At 44.7% G+C, this 19068-nt stretch overlaps 1 protein-coding gene across 1 annotated transcript in view; it reads right to left on the minus strand.

The window, feature by feature from the left end:
• LOC132882507 (collagen alpha-1(XIX) chain) overlaps nucleotides 1–19068 on the minus strand; it is a 740050-nt gene that overhangs the window by 670867 nt on the left and 50115 nt on the right. The window contains exons 5-7 of the mRNA XM_060915622.1: nucleotides 973–1096; nucleotides 771–800; nucleotides 525–680 (exon numbers count right to left, since the gene is read on the minus strand). Coding sequence (XP_060771605.1) covers nucleotides 525–680; nucleotides 771–800; nucleotides 973–1096 — 310 coding nt within the window. The remainder of the gene's footprint in view (nucleotides 1–524; nucleotides 681–770; nucleotides 801–972; nucleotides 1097–19068) is intronic.

The following is a 19068-nucleotide window of genomic DNA, read 5'->3' on the forward strand; positions in this document are numbered from 1 at the left end:
GGGTCGCAGGCAAGCTGGAGCCTATCCCAGCTGACTACAGGCGAAAGGCGGGGTACACCTTGGACAAGTCGCCAGGTCATCACAGGGCTGACACATAGACACAGACAACCATTCACACTCACATTCACACCTACAGTCAATTTAGAGTCACCAGTTAACCTAACCTGCATGTCTTTGGACTGTGGGGGAAACCGGAGCACCCGGAGGAAACCCACGCAGACACGGGGAGAACATGCAAACTCCACACAGAAAGGCCCTCACCGGCCACGGGGCTCGAACCCGGACCTTCTTGCTGTGAGGCGACAGCGCTAACCACTACACCACCGTGCCGCCCCTATATAATTTCTTTTCAGGAATTATTTTAGCATTTTTCACAAGTTGCTACTGTCATTTCGCTGGTTTGTTTACATTCTAACATTGGACGTTTTGTACAAAGTCTTTAATTATTGAATTTGCAAAAAATAAAAATGCTCTTTTTCTCAAAATCCAGTGTGTGTGTGTAATAAAATGCATTAGAAACTCACGTCCACTGGTCGTTCATCCTCTACCCTTGTAGTGATAAGTGAACGTCCATCCAAGTCTGCTGCATCTCTATCTCCAGTCAGACATGTCTCAATCACCTTACAGTCTATGTAGACTGCCACAGTGCTGCTTCGTACAGACACTCCAAGCTTATGCCACTGCCGGTTAAAAAGAATATGTAGATCTCTGTTTTTGAATACACAGTGGATATTGTTCTTCAGAAAGCCTATGGCTGAAAACTCAACCACCTTTTTAGACCCATCCACTTCCAATGATACCTATAAAGGAAAAAATACTCATTCACAGGCATGGAACATGAATACTGTCTGACTTTCAAATAAATGCTTATCTTCTTGCAATCATGGCTAAATTGCACTGACATAAGCAGGATATGCAACAGTTTATTTAAAAAAAAAATAGAACAGTGTGACTATTTTATTTTTCTCATACTTGTGATTCTCCAGCTTGCCCAAAGAGCTGCCAAAGAATCCATCGATCTTTCTTTGTAGTTTTTCTGAGTCGGAACGTAGTTACCAGGGAGTACTCATGAGACAGCCCACTCGGAAACACCAACCTACAACCAACAAACATTGAACAGAGTTCACGGTTAAAAAATGATTGGAACACTTTTTTTAAAATAATTTTCATTGTTGCATTTCCTTATTTCTCTCTTGCATTAGAAATGCAAATGTCATGCTCCGCTCCGGACATCCACTCTGGAGATTACGAATCTCTCACACCAGTGTCGATCCAAATCCGGAACGGGAATTCCTTCATGCCTGCATTCACTTCCTGGTTTTCTCTGCTGTTATAAAAACACTGTTTTCAGACAGGAACTTTTCCAGAACGTCTCGCTTTGCTTCTAGCCGTTTCTGTGCCTCTGTTATGTTTCATGGTTGTTTGCTCAAGCTCATTTTTCTAGTTCATGGTTTTTGCACTAGGGTCCTAGCATTTTTGTCCTTGCCTGTTTCGTGTTTTTGTCTAGTTTTCTGTCTCTTGTTATCTGGATTATTTTTGCCATTTGTTTTTGTCCTGTTTGTTTACCCTTGTGCCACACCCTTTTCCCTGGAATAAATCTCTCTATTCATTTGACTACTGTCTGTGTTCTGCTTGTGGATCCTTATCCCACCACACCTCCAAGACTCCTAATAGTAAAGCAGAAATTTGTCGTATTAGCGCTTGGAGCACACTGTGCGTGCCTCGGACTGCAATGTGCATGCTGCACCACACTCCACCTCATTAGGACTAATTGCCATGCACCTGATCCTAATCAGCCAAATCAAGGCTCATGCATATAAGGACTCTCCGAACACAGACTTTGCAAAGTATAGCCGCTGTACCCTGTGTCATACATTACCAAGCCTTTGTATTTTGTATTGACATTCTGTTTTTTTGACTTTGTGTTTTTGGACTTTGCCTGTTGAATTATCTCTGATATCTTGTCTGTGCCTCGCCTGTTTTTCTACATTGCTTTTGTGTGACATATTGGATCTGTTTGCCAGCATGCTTTAAATAAAACTCTTTCTGCACTCACATCCAGCTATCACCCAATTACATGACAAAGTGCAATCACAATACAAACCAAGAGTATGATAACATTGCAGGGTTATTCCCCAATCTACCCAAAGATGACCACCTTAACCCCACAATCCTACCCAAAACCAGTCTCCCCAGTGACAAAGATAAACTTATAGATGTTAGTGCTGTAGGTGCATAAGTATTAACCCTCTGGGGTCGAGAGCTTTGCCGGTGAAGCTTGACAGGTTTAGAATGAGTAGGTCATGTATTTAGATAAATATCTTCGAGTTTTTTTTTATCATACAAGCATGATAAAAACATTGACAGAAACTTTACACTTTACATTTTATGTGTCCACTGCCAAATAATATTATAGTTTTTAAATAAATGAGATGAAACATAAAACTGTTCACCTTACTCAGTTACACCAGAGTCGGAGCGCTGAGCGCCCGCTTATGCATTCATAAAAGACTATTCACATGGTAAGGGCGTGATAATCACTTTCACGCTTTTGGTTTCGATTGGTTTCTCTTCATGGTGGGAGCATGCACTGTAAACAGGATAAAATTTGTCAGCCAAAGTTTAGGGTATTTGGAGGTAAAACTTGTTGCGAGAAGGCATGCAGCTTTTATGTGCTTTGGATGATTCAGGACAGTAATATGATTCATTTCATGATTCAGGACAGTGATTCAATTTCAGGACAGCAATTCAATTCAATCTTGAGAACTGTGACACTGATGAGAGGTGCCTTTTTTTTTTTTACTTCAACTTTATCCAGCTAAAGGTCAACTCGAGTGAGTGTAAATATTTCTTCTATTTTTGATAAGCAGATTGGTTGATATGCAGGGATTGTTGTACATACACAGGAAAAATGACTGAGCAGTTTTTCCAGAGTTAAAAGTATTTTCCTCAAAAATAGTTAAGTTTGTTCTATTTTGAGTTTAGAGAGTAAAATTTTGGGTTGGAGTGGGAGCAAACTGACAGAGTAATTGTGTAACAGAGTTGGTTGTGGCTCTGAACTGAGTAAAATAGTACAAGAGTTAATTTCAAGACACACTGAATAGTCAAATACCGAAGCTGTTGGAAAAAGCAGTTTTAGAACTGTGTTGGAATGTGTGAAAAAACATTGCCTTACCCATTGTGGCCCGACCTGTTGGGATTAAGACGTGGCAGTGGGAGGGGTTTTCACTCTTCTCATGGAATGGAAATTTTTACCCTTCTCACTGAATACCCCTCCCACTGCCAACCTTTTATCCCAAAACAATGGAACATAATTTTTTGATGGCCAGTTAATTGTCCAAATCAATGGAGCAGATTTAAGTTTTTGTGCTTGATATATTCCTAAGACTGAACAGAACCACCTCAAGTGATCAAAACAGTTCATCACAATGGGTAAGGTAATGTTTTTTTCACACATTCCAACACAGTTCCAAAACTGTTTTTTTACATCTTCATTTATCTGTTATTTTTTTTCAAGTACAATCATGACATACATACTACATAGATATTATTGTAGCTGAACTTGTGCTGAATACAAAAAACTCACATAACTTTGAAAATACTGCTTAGATTTGTTTAAATTGACAACAAAATAAGAGCATGCCAAAATCATTATAGTGCCAGAAAATACCCTCAGACCCCAGAGGGTTAAAGGTAGGACTGTTAAGCCTGGCAAAAGACCACTCCATATGAATAATACTAAAAAATGAACTGGTCCAGTGTGACCAAGACAGTGAGTGAGGACATTGCCACCACATAGCCAACATCTTTTTAGCTGTAGTAAGACCAGCCCACAGGATACTTTTCTGGTGCAATGACAGGGCTAAAACAGAGTCATAATTTAGAAGTAATAAAACTAGAGAAAGTAGAGTACTTATGCTTAGTCAGGTCAAGTTTATTTGTATGGTGCGTTGTGGCAGCGTGGGCGTGGTCAAGCGCCGGTCTGTGACAGGAGGGCGGAGCCAGGGAAGGTGAGTGGCAGAATCACTACACCTGACGGTAATTAACCTGTGTTTTGTGTGTCTTCCCAGTAACCGCGCCCTATTTAAGGAGGCAGAGGGAGAGCAGAGGAGAGCTCATCCTGGAACAAGAACACAGCGTGTGTGTGTGTGTGTTTCTCTACAGAATAAAACTAGGCTGTTATACTGAAAAGTCTGGCAATAAAAAGCCTATTAGAATCTGAAGCTTTGTCCTGCCGTCCTCTGTGCTCCACCCACACTTCAGAGAGCTTTACAGTGGTGCCGAAACCCGGGACAAGGTGGAGCACCAACCTCGCAGCCCCATGGAATCCTCCCCGTTCGCGGACATGGTCCACGCCCTTGCCACGGCTCAGCAAAGCCAGCACCAGGCACTCGTCAAGCTCCGAAAGGCGCAAGAGCGGCGCTTCGAAGCCCTGGTGCTGGCCCAGCAGGAAGATCGCGAGGCGTTCCGGCATCTCCTCGCGTCGGCGGGGTCCACCAGCGCCCCGGCCGCGGGCCCGTCTCCCCTCACCGTGACCAAGATGGGCCCGCAGGACGACCCCGAGGCGTTTCTCACACTGTTCGAGCAGGTCGCCGAAGCCTCGGGGTGGCCGATGGAGCAGCGCGCGGCGCGCCTCCTCCCCCTCCTGACGGGAGAGGCGCAGCTGACCGCGCTACAGCTCCCCGCCGACCGGCCTACGCGGACCTTCGCCGGGCCGTCCTCCAGCGCATGGGGCGCACACCAGAACAACAGCGCCAGCGCTTCCGCGCGCTGCTGTTGGAGGAAGTCGGCCGGCCGTTCGCGTTCGGCCAGCAGCTCCGGGATGCCTGCTGGCGGTGGCTGAGGGCTGACGATCGCGACGCCGAGGGAATCATCAATCAGGTGGTGCTGGAGCAGTTCATCGCCCGCTTACCAGCCGGAACCGCGAAGTGGGTCCAGTGCCACCGCCCGGCGTCGCTGGATCAGGCAGTAGGACTGGCGGAGGATCATTTGGCGGCTGTTCCGGCGGCAGGACAACCGACGACGTCTTCTCTTCTCTCCTCTTCTCTCTCTCTTTCTCCCCTCCCTTCTGTGTCCCGTCCTCGCCCCATTCCCCCGCCACGGAGGCGGGGGCCGGCTCCACCCCAGCCGGCCCGCCGCACCCGTGGTGCCCTCCCGTTTCTCCCTTCTGTGTCTGTCTCTCCCCCCCTTAGGTGAGTGAGCCCCAGAGCACCGGTGCAGAGGGAAAGCCCGGGCCGGTTTGCTGGCGCTGCGGGGAACCGGGCCACCTGCAGCAACAGTGCGCAGCAATGGAGGTGGGCGCGGTGGTGTGGATCCCCGATGCGCCAGAAGCTGCCTTCGATCGGGCCGGAGCGTATCGCATACCGGTGAGTGTACAAGGGGCTGCATATCAGGCGTTGGTGGATTCTGGTTGCAATCAGACCTCGATCCGCCAAAGCCTGGTGCAAGACGAGGCATTGGGGGGAGCACAGGGGGTGAAGGTGTTGTGTGTGCACGGGGATGTTCACAGCTACCCTTTGGTGTCGGTCCACATATTTTTCAGAGGGGAAAAATCTATAGTGAAGGCGGCGGTTAATCGTCGCCTTACCCACTCTTTAATTTTGGGGACTGATTGGCCGGGATTTCGGGGTTTAATGACGCACCTAGTAAAGAGTGGGTCCTGCCATTTGACAGGGGGAGGTCCCAGTGTCGCTTTGGCTGGAGCTGCTGTCGCAGAGCCATCTACGTCATCTCCGCGACAGAGTGAGGAGCCGCCGGCTCCTCCTCTTTCTGTTGGGGAATCCCTCGCGGATTTCTCATTAGAACAATTGCGAGACGAGACTCTGCGACATGCGTTTGACCAAGTGAGAGTAATCGATGGTCAAATGCTCCAGCCGAACGCCACCCCATCCTTCCCCTATTTTTCTATTATGAAGGATAGATTATACCGAGTGACACAGGACACTCAGACGAAAGAGCGAGTCACACAGCTGTTAATTCCAAAGAGCCGCCGGGAATTGGTATTTCAGGTGGCTCACTTCAATCCCATGGCTGGACACCTAGGGCAGGATAAGACACTAGCCCGGATAATGGCCCGATTCTATTGGCCGGGGATTCGCGGCGATGTCCGTAAGTGGTGTACGGCGTGCCGCGAATGCCAGTTAGTAAATCCAGCGGCCATTCCAAAACCGCCTTTGTGCCCCCTACCATTAATCGAGACCCCGTTCGAATGAATTGGGATGGATCTCGTCGGGCCATTAGATCGGTCAACACGAGGGTACCGCTTTATATTGGTTCTGGTGGACTATGCAACGCGATACCTGGAAGTGGTGCCTCTTCGCAGTATCTCAGCACGCAGTATTGCGGAGGCCCTCTTCCACGTCATCTCCCGGGTTGGAATCCCGAAAGAGATTCTGACTGACCAAGGCACCTCGTTTATGTCACGAACACTGAGCGAACTGTACGGGCTATTGGGTATTAAGCCGATCCGCACCAGCGTTTATCACCCACAAACGGACGGTTTAGTTGAACGGTTCAATCGCACCCTCAAGAATATAATTAAAAAATTCGTAAGTGAGGACGCACGTAACTGGGATAAATGGCTCGAACCCTTGTTATTTGCAGTGCGAGAGGTCCCCCAAGCCTCCACGGGATTCTCCCCGTTTGAATTGTTATACGGGCGTAAGCCGCGCGGCATTTTAGATGTGCTGCGGGAAAATTGGGAGGAGGGACCTTCACAGAGTAAAAACGAAATTCAGTACGTTATGGACCTGCGCGCAAAACTCCACACGCTCACCCACCTAACTCAGGAGAATTTGCGGCAGGCCCAGGAACGGCAAGCCCGCCTGTACAACAAGGGCACGTGCCTTAGAGAGTTCACTCCGGGAGATAAGGTACTCGTACTGTTGCCCACGTCGAGCTCCAAATTAATCGCCAAGTGGCAAGGACCCTTTAAGGTCACACGGCGAGTCGGGGACGTCGACTATGAGGTAAGGCGAATGGACAGGGAGGGGGCGCTACAGATCTACCACCTCAATCTGCTTAAACTCTGGAACGAGGAGGTCCCCGTGGCATTGGTGTCGGTAGTTCCGGAGAAGGCGGAGCTGGGGCCGGAGGTTCAAAAAGGGACATTGGCATCACGTACCTCTCCGGTCCCCTGTGGAGACCACCTCTCCCCGACCCAACTCACGGAGGTTGCCCAGTTGCAGGCCGAGTTTTCGGATGCGTTCTCGCCCCTGCCCGGTCGCACTAACCTCATAGAACACCACATAGAGACGCCCCCGGGGGTGGTAGTGCGTAGCCGCCCTTACAGGCTACCCGAACACAAAAAAAAGGTGGTTCGGGAAGAACTTCAGACCATGCTCGAAATGGGCATCGTCGAGGAGCAGCCTGTGACTGGAGCAGCCCGGTGGTCTTGGTACCCAAGGCCGATGGGTCGGTCCGGTTCTGTGTGGACTATAGAAAAGTCAACGCAGTGTCTAAATTCGACGCGTACCCAATGCCTCGTATTGACGAGCTGCTCGATCAACTAGGCACAGCTCGCTTTTAATCAACACTGGATTTGACGAAGGGATATTGGCAGATCCCCTTGACTCCATTATCCCGGGAGAAAACGGCCTTTTCCACACCGTTCGGCTTACACCAATTCGTCACACTTCCATTTGGGCTGTTTGGGGCGCCCGCTACGTTTCAGCGGCTGATGGACAGGGTCCTCCGGCCCCACGCCACCTATGCGGCCACATATCTGGATGACATTATCATTTATAGTAATGACTGGCAGCGGCACCTGCAACACCTGAGGGCCGTCCTTAGGTCGCTGAGGCGGGCGGGTCTCACTGCCAACCCGAAAAAGTGTGCGATTGGGCGGGTGGAAGTACGGTATCTGGGCTTCCACTTGGGTAACGGGCAGGTGCATCCCCAAATTAATAAGACAGCAGCGATTGCGGCCTGCCCGAGGCCCAAGACCAAAAAGGGGGTGAGACAGTTCCTGGGGCTGGCTGGCTACTATCGTAGGTTTATACCTAATTATTCAGACGTCACCAGCCCGCTGACTGACCTCACTAAAAAGGGGGCGCCAGATCCGGTCCAGTGGACGGAGCAGTGCCAGCGGGCTTTCTCTGAGGTAAAGACTGCACTGTGTGGGGGCCCTGACTTCTCTCTCCCTTTTGTGTTGCAGACCGACGCGTCGGACAGAGGGCTGGGGGCGGTGTTGTCCCAGGAGGTGGAGGGGGAGGACCGCCCCATCCTGTACATTAGTAGGAAGCTGTCGGTGCGTGAGGGGCGCTACAGCACTATTGAGAAGGAATGCCTGGCGATCAAGTGGGCGGTCCTCGCCCTCCGTTACTACCTGCTGGGGCGCCCTTTCACCCTCTGTTCGGACCACGCGCCCCTCCAGTGGCTCCACCACATGAAAGATGCCAACGCGCGGATCACCCGTTGGTATCTGGCACTCCAACCCTTCAATTTCAAGGTGGTCCACAGGCCGGGGGCGCAGATGGTCGTGGCTGACTTCCTCTCCCGTCAAGGGGGGGGGGGGGGGGGGGGGAGTCGGCTGCGGGCCGGACGGGCACCCGGCCTGAGTCGGGCGGTGGGGGTATGTGGCAGCGGGGGTGTGATCAAGCGCCGGTCTGTGACAGGAGGGCGGAGCCAGGGAAGGTGAGTGGCAGAATCACTACACCTGATGGTAATTAACCTGTGTTTTGTGTGTCTTCCCAGTAACCGCGCCCTATTTAAGGAGGCAGAGGGAGAGCAGAGGAGAGCTCATCCTGGGACAAGAACACAGCGTGTGTGTGTGTGTGTGTGTGTGTGTGTTTCTCTACAGAATAAAACTAGGCTGTTATACTGAAAAGTCTGGCAATAAAAAGCCTATTAGAATCTGAAAGCTTTGTCCTGCTGTCCTCTGCGCTCCACCCACACTTCAGAGAGCTTTACATGCATTTAACAATAGACATTGTCGCAAAGCAGCTTTACAGAAAATCAAAGACTTTAAACATGAGCCAATTTTATCCCTAATTTATCCCCCAATGAGCAAGCCTGTGGTGAAGGTGGCAAGGAAAAACTCCCTCAGATGACATGAGGAAGAAACCTGGAGAGGAACCAGTCTCAAAATGTTATGCATCCTCATTTGGGTACCAACAGATAGCATGATTACAAATAGTTTACTTTTACAACAGTGTCACAGGGTACAACTGTGTAACCAGGAAAATCATTATAGTTTTAACATTGAAGTCTGTTTTGTTGAAGTAATAAACTGTTCATTGATGGAAACTTGAGTACAGAACTGTTCATGACAACTGCAGTCCTAAAGTTAGCAAGTCAACTGTAGTTCTCAGCCATAGATATGGCTGAGGACTACATGGACACTAAGTGTCCAAAGCCATCTTCCAAGTGCAAATTTCGACTGTCCATATGGGGCCGTCCTCCAGGGGGCAACATGATGAGACTCCAGCCAGAAGTAGGGCATCAGCATGGATCAGGCAAGTCTGAGGAGCAGAAGAGGTCAGCACCACTGGTGTCTCAGGATCAACATGCAACTCAACAGAGAGGGACAGACAGAGGGAACAGATGGGGGGGACACAGATTTGTTAGGTATGCCCAACATCATCTAATGAGTAAGAACAGGATACATTTTGCACTGAGTGCAAGCAAGGACTCTGGCAAGACTAACTATGACAGCATAACTAAAAGGGAGAGCTAGGGGGGCTTCCGGTGAAGATGGCTGACTAGAAGACGTGTTCTCATTGTGCTCCCGCTCCCACCCGTATTTATCACAGCATAATACGCGATACTGTCCATATTTTTTATTTTAGTTTATTGACTGGATGTTTTTGAAATAAGTAATACCACAAAACCAGTTTTTGGGACAACGAGCGATGTCAAAACAGATGAAAATACAACCACGAAAGACGACGGCCGCCATGACTGCCAGTGCTAGCCAAACTGACATGCTAGCAGCAACAGGTGACCAGGCCTTGCCTCCAGTGGACACCGCGGCTCTCGTCCGCCAAGTGACTAATAGCATTAGTGAGGTGATGGATCAAAAACTGTCTGTACTATCTGGGACTCTGGAGAAAATATCGGCCTCACTTGAAAGTCTCTCGACACGCACCACGGAGGCAGAGCAGAGAATTTCAAATGTGGAGGACACGGCCACCGATCTTACGCAGAGACTGACTGAAGCCGAGGAGAAAATTAAGACCATGGCCAAAAGCTTGGATGATATGGAGAACAGGAGCAGGCGGGATAACATTCGCATTATCAATCTGAAGGAAGGCGCGGAGGGTAAAAGCCCCATTCAGTTTTTTCAAGCCTGGCTGTCTACTATACTTGGTCTTGAGAACAGCCCCACAGGTAAAAAAGCCCGCATCAAAGTTGACCGCGCACACCGAGGCATCGGCCCGCGGACTGCACATCCCAGACCAGTGATTATTAAGCTCCATAACTCCAGGGACAAGCAGCGGATCATGGCAGCAGTGAGAGCGACTCCTGCGCTTAAGTTCGAGGGTCAACAACTCTTTATACATCAGGATTACTCTTATGCAGTTCGTGAGAAGTGGTGGGGATTTAGTGCCACTTGCCGTGCTTTGATTGAGAAGGACATACACTTCAGCATGTGCTTCCCATCAACACTCACGCTGACTCATGACGGCACTGAATACAAGTTTGACTCGCCTAAGGATGCACAAAGTTTCATCAATGCACTGGACTAATTTACAAAGGATACAAGCCTCACACAAGCTTTGGCAGCGTTGGATTCAAATTGGGTGATTACACTGATGCATAAGTTTGCTGTTTATTTCAGTTAAGGTAAAGAGACAGTTAAACGGGAGATAGACTCGCGTGTCACACTTTTATGGCAACGTGGTAATAGAGCCAAACTATTATTTACATACTGCTTATTCAGTCTAATGTCTTGTTCTATGACAGTAACCAGGTTAGATTTTAGTTGGGGGAGCGGGGGTGGGATCTCTCTTTTCTTTTTCTCCCGTAGAGTGAGACTTCTTTTGGCTGCACCTGGTCTTGTAACACCACCCAGTGGGTGGTTTGGTTGTTTTTTTTTTGTTTGTTTTTGTTTTTTGGGTTTTTTTTTTTGCATGTGATATGTTTACGTTTATCTTTTTACTCTCTTATTATTGAGTGGTTTATGTGTGTAAGAGTTCTTATGCCATCAGTGTGTGATGGTTTTGTTCATGTCAGCACAACCAGTCCAGGCCATGGGTTAAAATTTGTTGCACAATGTGTTTATTATGATGGGTCTTTTTATTCACTTTGGATTACCATTTTTTTTTGTCAAATGACCGACAGTTTGTATAATGAGTAGCACAAAAATTATAACACTTAACGTCAAGGGAATCAACCATGTCATTAAAAGGCGTAAAATTATTATCCTTGCTCAAAAAAGACAGGGTGCAGGTCGCATTATTGCAAGAGACCCACCTAACCGATCTTGAACACTTAAAACTTAAGCGTGACTGGGTGAGACAAATTTACTATTCCTCTTTCAATTCTAAATGTAGAGGAGTGGCAATATTGATCCATAAAAACCTACCATTCACTTTGGATAAGGTGATAAGTGATGCAGACGGACGATTTGTTTTGATTACTGGGCTGTTCTACGGTGTACAGATACTTTTTGGAAGTGTCTATGCACCAAATACTTTTGATGGCATGTTCTACTCAAAACGTCTAGTGGAGGCGTCTTCTATGTGTCAAAACCATGTAATAATCGGAGGCGATTTTAATTGTGGTTTGACCCCTGAGACTGATTATAATCCACCAAAATCTCAACCACCTTCAAAAATTGTAAAGGCTACAATGGAGTTGTGCTCAGATCTTGGCCTCTTTGATACCTGGAGAATTTGTAATCCACTTGTAAAAGACTTCACATTTTTTTCACATCCCCATTTTTCTTTTTCTAGAATTGATTATTTATTTGTCTCTAGATCTGTTCTTGACAGAACTCAGAGTTGTTCAATTAACGCATGCGCTCTCTCAGACCATTCATCGGTTTCAATGGAACTGCTACCGCCTTATTATGACCCCTTGTCTAGACGCTGGCGCCTAAGTCCGACTCTCCTTAGTGACCCTGTATTTTTAAAATATTTAGATCATCAATGGGAACTTTTTATATCTACAAATGATTTACCGGGGGTCAGTGCTTCCACTTTATGGGAGGCGGGCAAGGCCTTTCTCAGGGGCTCTATTATTTCTTTGACAGCAGCGAAAAAAAAGAGCAGTTTAGCTAAACAACTGGAACTTGAACAGGACATTACTAACCTAGAGAGGGAGTTTAAACAATCCTCGTCCATTTCGGTGCTTAAAAAATTGGATGCAGCTAGATCAGCCTTGGACCAACTACTAACTCAAAAAGCTGAAACTGCAATACTCTATGCAAAACATAGATTATTTGAATCTAGCAATAAACCTGGATGCTTTCTTGCCCGACTCGCCCAGGGGAAGAACGGGTCCTACGCGATACCCTCTCTGAAAGATAAGAAAGGCAATCTACACTGTGAAGCGAAACTTATCAGTAAAATAATGAAAGAGTTTTATCAGGAACTATATTCTTCTGAATGTCAAAATACTGCAGATTCTAGGAAAGTCTTTCTTGATAATATTAATCACCCTACACTATCTGAAGAAAGCCATTTAGATCTGTGTAGACCTATCAGGACACAGTAAGTTCTAGAAGCTATTAAATCCCTACAGGGTGGAAAGGCTCCAGGCCCTGATGGGTGTGGGCCTGAGTTTTACAAGAAAATGGCTAAACACATTGTAAATCCTTTACTAAATATGTATGTGGAATCTCTTGAGAAGGGCACACTCCCACCCACTCTAAACCTCGCCCACATATCCCTGATCTTGAAAAAGGATAAACCTGCAGATCTATGTACATCCTATAGACCTATGAGTTTACTTGGTGTAGATTGCAAGATTCTGTCCAAGATTTTGTCTAGGCGTTTGGAGGAGGTTTTGCCGGTTCTAGTGGGGCCTGACCAGACGGGTTTTATTAAAGGTAGATACTCCCACTCCAATGTATGTCAATTTATAAATATAGTGCAATTTTGTCAGAACACTGATTTTAGGGCTCTTGCCATTTCACTAGATGCTGAGAAAGCGTTCAATCGAGTGGAATGGGGATACCTATCTGATGTCTTGGACAGGTTCGGTTTGGGATCTGAATTTGTTAAATGGGTCAAACTGTTATACGGGGCTCCAGCTGCGAGGGTATTAGTGAATGGTTCTGCCTCTGATACTTTTCCTTTGGGTAGAGGGACGCGGCAGGGGTGTCTCCTCTCCCCTTTATTGTTTGCACTTGCACTGGAACCGTTGGCGGAAGCTGTAAGAACCCATCCTGGGCTCTCTGGGGTAACCCTGGGAGATACTGAATACAGAATCTCGCTTTATGCAGGTGACGTGTTATTGTTTGTTACTCAGCCAGAAACATCTATTCCTATGCTGATATCCATTATTAATAAATTTGGCCTTCTTTCGGGGTATAAAATTAATTATGACAAATCAGAAGCCTTGCCTCACGGTGATCGGGGGAGATGGAACATTCCTGTTCATTTTCCTTTCAGGTGGTCGACCACAGGTCTTATATATTTGGGTATTAAGGTGTCTGCAGATACAACAGAGCTGTACAGGTTGAACTTTAAGGCAATTGTGGCCTCAATCAAAAATGACCTTAATAGGTGGTTCGACCTCCCATTATCTTGGATAGGTAGAATAAATTTAATTAAAATGAATGTTCTTTCCAGAATACTTTATCCTATGCAAATGCTGCCACTCAGAATTAACAGAAAAATGTTTTTAGAGATTGAGGGACGTCTTTCTAAATTTATATGGCACGGGAAGAAATCTAGGCTAAGGATAAAGATTTTACAACTACCTGCAGATGAAGGGGGTCAGGCACTTCCTAACCTTCTCTACTATAACTGGGCTTGTCATGCACGAATAATTTCAGGTTGGTTACATTCCTTTTTACATCAAGGCAAGCCTCTTGTAGATACCTGGTGTTGTGGCCCTTTCTCTCTTCTTAGTCTTTTATCAATTGATTTAGCCCAACTTCCACTGGGAGTCCGAAATAACTCTATATTGATGTGCACACTCAAGACTTGGTATAATATTGCAGCTCACATTGGAAGAAGAGGTTTTTTGAGTGCACTGCAGCCTCTAGTTAGGAATAAGGCTTCCCCTCCAGGTATTGGCATTAGTATATTTGATGATTGGCACTCTAAAAATTTAAGATTTGTCTGTGATCTGTTTGAAAGGGGTAATCTTATGTCCTTTAAACAAATTCAAACCAAGTACAGTATACCACAGAAACACTTCTTTGGGTTTCTGCAAGTGAGACATTTTGTAAATTCTCTTAAATTTCCAGACAACCAACCTGTTTTAAATCTGATTGAAAGCTTTCTTCTTAAATATAATGAGGAGGTATTCACTAAAAAGAAATTAATTTCTCTCTTTTATGGAAAATTACAATCTTTGAATTGTATTACAACAGATAAGGCCAGGGTTCAGTGGGAAACGGACTTGGAGGTTGAGCTTAGCGCAGAAGCATGGTCAAAAGTGTTTAAATCTGCTAAGAAAATGTTTACATGTAACAGACTCCGGGAAAGCCAATACAGAATTTTACACAGACTGCAGCGCACCCCAGAGTTTTTAAATAAAATTCACCCCCAGATTTCTCCTCTCTGTGTAAAGTGCAATACGGATGTGGGGACTTACTACCACTGCATATGGCAGTGTCCTTTAGTTGCTAGATTTTGGAAAAACATTGCTATAGAACTTCGCTCAATATTTCACTAGACAATCCCACTGAACCCTGTGCTGTTTGTTCTTGGACTGTCTGTGGAGGGGTTTTCTTTATCATCTAGACAAATGATGTTACTGTGTAAACTTTTACATATGGGAAGGCAGTGTATATTGTTTCAGTGGATTCAGGGGCAGCTCCCTTCTGCTACACAGTGGTACAGAGAAAGATTCAGGGTGTTTCCGATGGAGTGCCTCCGTGCCATTATAAAAGGTAACTGTGATGCTTTCTACAGGATATGGCAGCCTTTGCTTGATCACCTGCCGAGTGAGCTTGCCGAGATATTACAGAAAGAGGGATCACATTTTGTTTTTAAACATAATTGATGTATAACGGTCTTTTGTGTAAAAAAATTTTATGCTGTGTATTTATAACCCATGGACCTGTGTTTTCTTCTGGACAATACTGTATTTTGCTCTGGACTTGGCGGTGCTGGACTGTTGTTTGTTTTGTTTCTAAAAAGACAATAAATTATTGCTTTAAAAAAAAGGGAGAGCTAGAAGTAGGGCTGGGCGATAAAACGATAACAACAGCTATCGAGGAATAACTTTTCCTCGATAGAGATATGAAACATGGTTGATATACTTTTCGATAATTACATTCATCCATCTTTTGACAGACAATACGAATAGCAAATGACAACGAGAGTTGCGCCGCGCTGAACCAATCATGTGGCTGGAATAGAGCCATGCCAGCAGCTAGTCATGGCGTGTTTGTTTGTGCTGCTGCAGCCATATAAAAAAAGAAAATGAGTGCTCCCTCGGAAGAAACGACGGAAGACACAGCCCAAGGCATAAGGGATGACATTGTTGATGACATTGTTGATAAGAAGGGCCCGAAAATTTCGGTGGTGTGGAGGTATTTTGGGGGGGGGGTTTATTTTTTTTTTTATTAATGAAAGACACAAAGTTACAAGCTTAGATGAAAGACATTCGTTTTTCTCTTACATTTCCAATCTACAACCCACTGTCCACCCTTCCACCCCATCAGAACCTGTGCGTCTTAGTATGTCACCAGTCAAACAGAAGACAGTAAGTCACTTGTACAATTCTTATACAAAAACAAACAAAAAAAACATATATACATTATCCAGTAATACCAAACCATACAATCAAACAATATTGCAGACTTCTTAGGCCTATGCCATCAGACTATCTTGGTGCTTTACATGTCATTACAGAGACACAGGAAGGGTCTTGAGTTTTTCAAAATATGTTATTACAGGGTTCCAGATACCATAAAATGGTCAACAGACCCTCTAAGTGCATACTTAATCTTTTCTAATTTCAGATACATCATAAGATCAGTCAGCCATACTGATACTTTTGGTGGGTATGGGGATTTCCAATTTAAAAGAATTTGCCGTCTGGCAATCAAAGTTGAAAAGGCTAATACATCTTTGTACCCAGAAAGCCTCACAGTCTCACCTGACACAGTTCCAAAAATTGAGGTGTACATATTGGGCTCATATTCTATTTATATAATTTCAGATATCGTTTTATAGACCCCTGACCAAAATTGATCCAAACTTGGGCATGACCAAAACATGTGAGTCAATGTTGCTGGAGCACTATGACATCTACTACAATGTTCATCCATGCCTGAAAATATTTTTGCCAATTTAGCTTTAGAAAAATGCATCCTGTGTAAAACTTTAAATTGGATTAAACTTAGACGAGCACAGGATGTAGTCCCATTGACCCTATGTACGGCTTCCTCCCATACACTATCCGGTATTGCCTCTCCAAATTCATCATCCCACTTTGCTCTTATCTTATCCAGGGTATTATCACCATGGGAAGTGATGATGTTATAAATTCCAGAAATAAGCCCCTTTAAATGAAAAGACACATCCAAAATATCCTCCAAAACAGATGGATTTGGTTCATTTGGAAAATCAGTTGTATTACTACGAATAAATTGACAAATCTGTAGATATCTAAAATGATTTGAGCAGGGGAGATTAAATGTTTCACACATATCATTGAAACTTGCAAATACACCTTCCTTATAAAAATCTTTAAATCTGACAAGGCCTTGTCTACCCCATTTCAAGAAAGTGGCATCTATTCTAGCTGGAATAAATGAGTGATTATGACAAATTGGGGCTTGAATGGAGAAATTAGGTAGATCCCCATGTTTTCTAAATTGTTGCCAAATACGTAAGGTATTAATAACCATTGGATTTGAAGTATATGTTGAACTAGCCAGAGGGATTTTAGAAGTCACTAAGGCTGGGAGCGAAGTTGAAAGGCAAGAATTATTTTCAGACTCACACCAGCTCACATCTGATGACTGGCACCAATAAAGTATTTTCTGGCAGTTTGCTGCCCAATAATAAAATTGTAAGTTTGGCAAGCCCAAGCCTCCATTGGAGTGATGTCTTTGAAGAAATCTCCTTTGAATTCTAGGCACTTTACCAGCCCAAATAAAAGATGATATATAGATAGAAAAAATAGATAGAAAAAATGATTTGGGCAAATAAATTGGAAGACACTGAAAAAGATAAAGAAATCTAGGGAGAACATTCATTTTAATACAGTTAATCCTACCAACCAATGACAAATTAATGGCATTCCATCTCTGGAAATCAGACTTTAACTTATCTACTAATGGAGTAAAGTTTTTATGGTATAGCTCAGGGAAGGTAAGGCTTAAATGAATACCTAAATACTTAAACCCATCTCTGGACATACAGAAGGGTAAATCTGAGTCCTGAAGAGACCGGGCCAAGGCATTTATTGGGAAGCACTCACTTTTAGTTAGGTTCAATTTATAACCAGAAAAAACACTAAATGTTCGCAATATATTCAAAACATGGGGAATACAATGTATAGGGTCAGATATGTATAATAATAAGTCGTCTGCATACAAGGATAACTTATGAGTCAAACCCCATCTATGAATTCCACATATTTCTGTCTTTGACTTAAGCACAATAGAAAGAGGTTCAATAACCAAAGCAAACAGAAGTGGACTTATTGGCGATCCCTGACGTGTTCCCCTCGTCAAGGAAAAAAAATTAGAATGGTTCCTATTAGTGACTACTGATGCTTTTGGGCTGAAATATAAAAGGTCAATCCATGATCTAAAATTGGGACCAAAACCAAATCTACTCAAGCACTCAAACAAAAAACTCCACTCTACCCTATCAAATGCTTTTTCAGCGTCCAAGGAAATGACCACTTCAGCCACCACAGTAGATGCTGGTGAGTATAAAACATTTAGAAGGCGACGCACATTAGAAAAAGAATGACGACCTGTCATAAACCCTGTTTGATCAGGGGAAATCACCTCTGGCATAACTTTCTCTAAACGGCGTGCAAGTGCTTTTGCCAATATCTTAACATCACAATTGAGGAGAAAAATGGGGCGATAAGACCCACATTCCTCTCTGTTCTTCCCTGGTTTTAACAATAGAATTATGGAAGCTTCAGTCAATGTCCTGGGCAAGGTTCCATTAGCTTTTGATTCTCTAAACATGTCAAGTAAAAGTGGAATTAATTGCTCAGAAAATTTATTGAAAAATTCAACTGGGTACCCATCCGGGCCCAGTGCCTTACCATTTTGCATGGTCCTAATTGCATCAGCAATTTCAGTATGCATGACTGGAAATTCTAATTCTGCTCTACTAACTGCACTAATTTTAGGCATATCCAGATTACTGAAAAAATTATCCATAACTATATTGTCTATGGGAGCTTCAGATAAGTACAGCTTGGAATAGAATGCCTGAAATGTATCGTTAATTTCTACAGGATCAACTGTGAGTTCCCCATTCTCTTTCCTAATACATGAACTATGCTGCTCAGATGATCTGCTTTTTAACTGGTGGGCTAAAAGACGTCCTGACTTTTCCCCATGTTCATACATAATGCCCCGTGATTTCAGCAACATCTTTTCAGTTTTTTCCGACATCAATAACTCATACTTAGCCTGCAGTTCCACTTTTTCTTTATAAAGTTCTGGGCTTGGGGAGGTTGAATATTTGCTATCTATCACCTGTATAGCTGTGATCAATCTTTCTTGCGCTACACGATTACTTTTATTTACCATGGATTTATATGAGATAATATTCCCTCTAATAACGACTTTAAGCGTCTCCCACAAAATAGTAGGAGACACACCATCGCCTCTATTAAATTTAAGAAAATCATCAATGGCAGATGAAATAATTTGGCAAAATCTCTTATCTTTTAATAAAGAAGTGTCCAATCTCCAAGGAGTGTACTCCATTCGCTTGTGTGACAAAGAGAGGTCTAAAAGTACCG

The sequence above is a fragment of the Neoarius graeffei genome, chromosome 3 (genome assembly GCF_027579695.1).
Source record: "Neoarius graeffei isolate fNeoGra1 chromosome 3, fNeoGra1.pri, whole genome shotgun sequence".
NCBI lineage: Eukaryota > Metazoa > Chordata > Actinopteri > Siluriformes > Ariidae > Neoarius > Neoarius graeffei.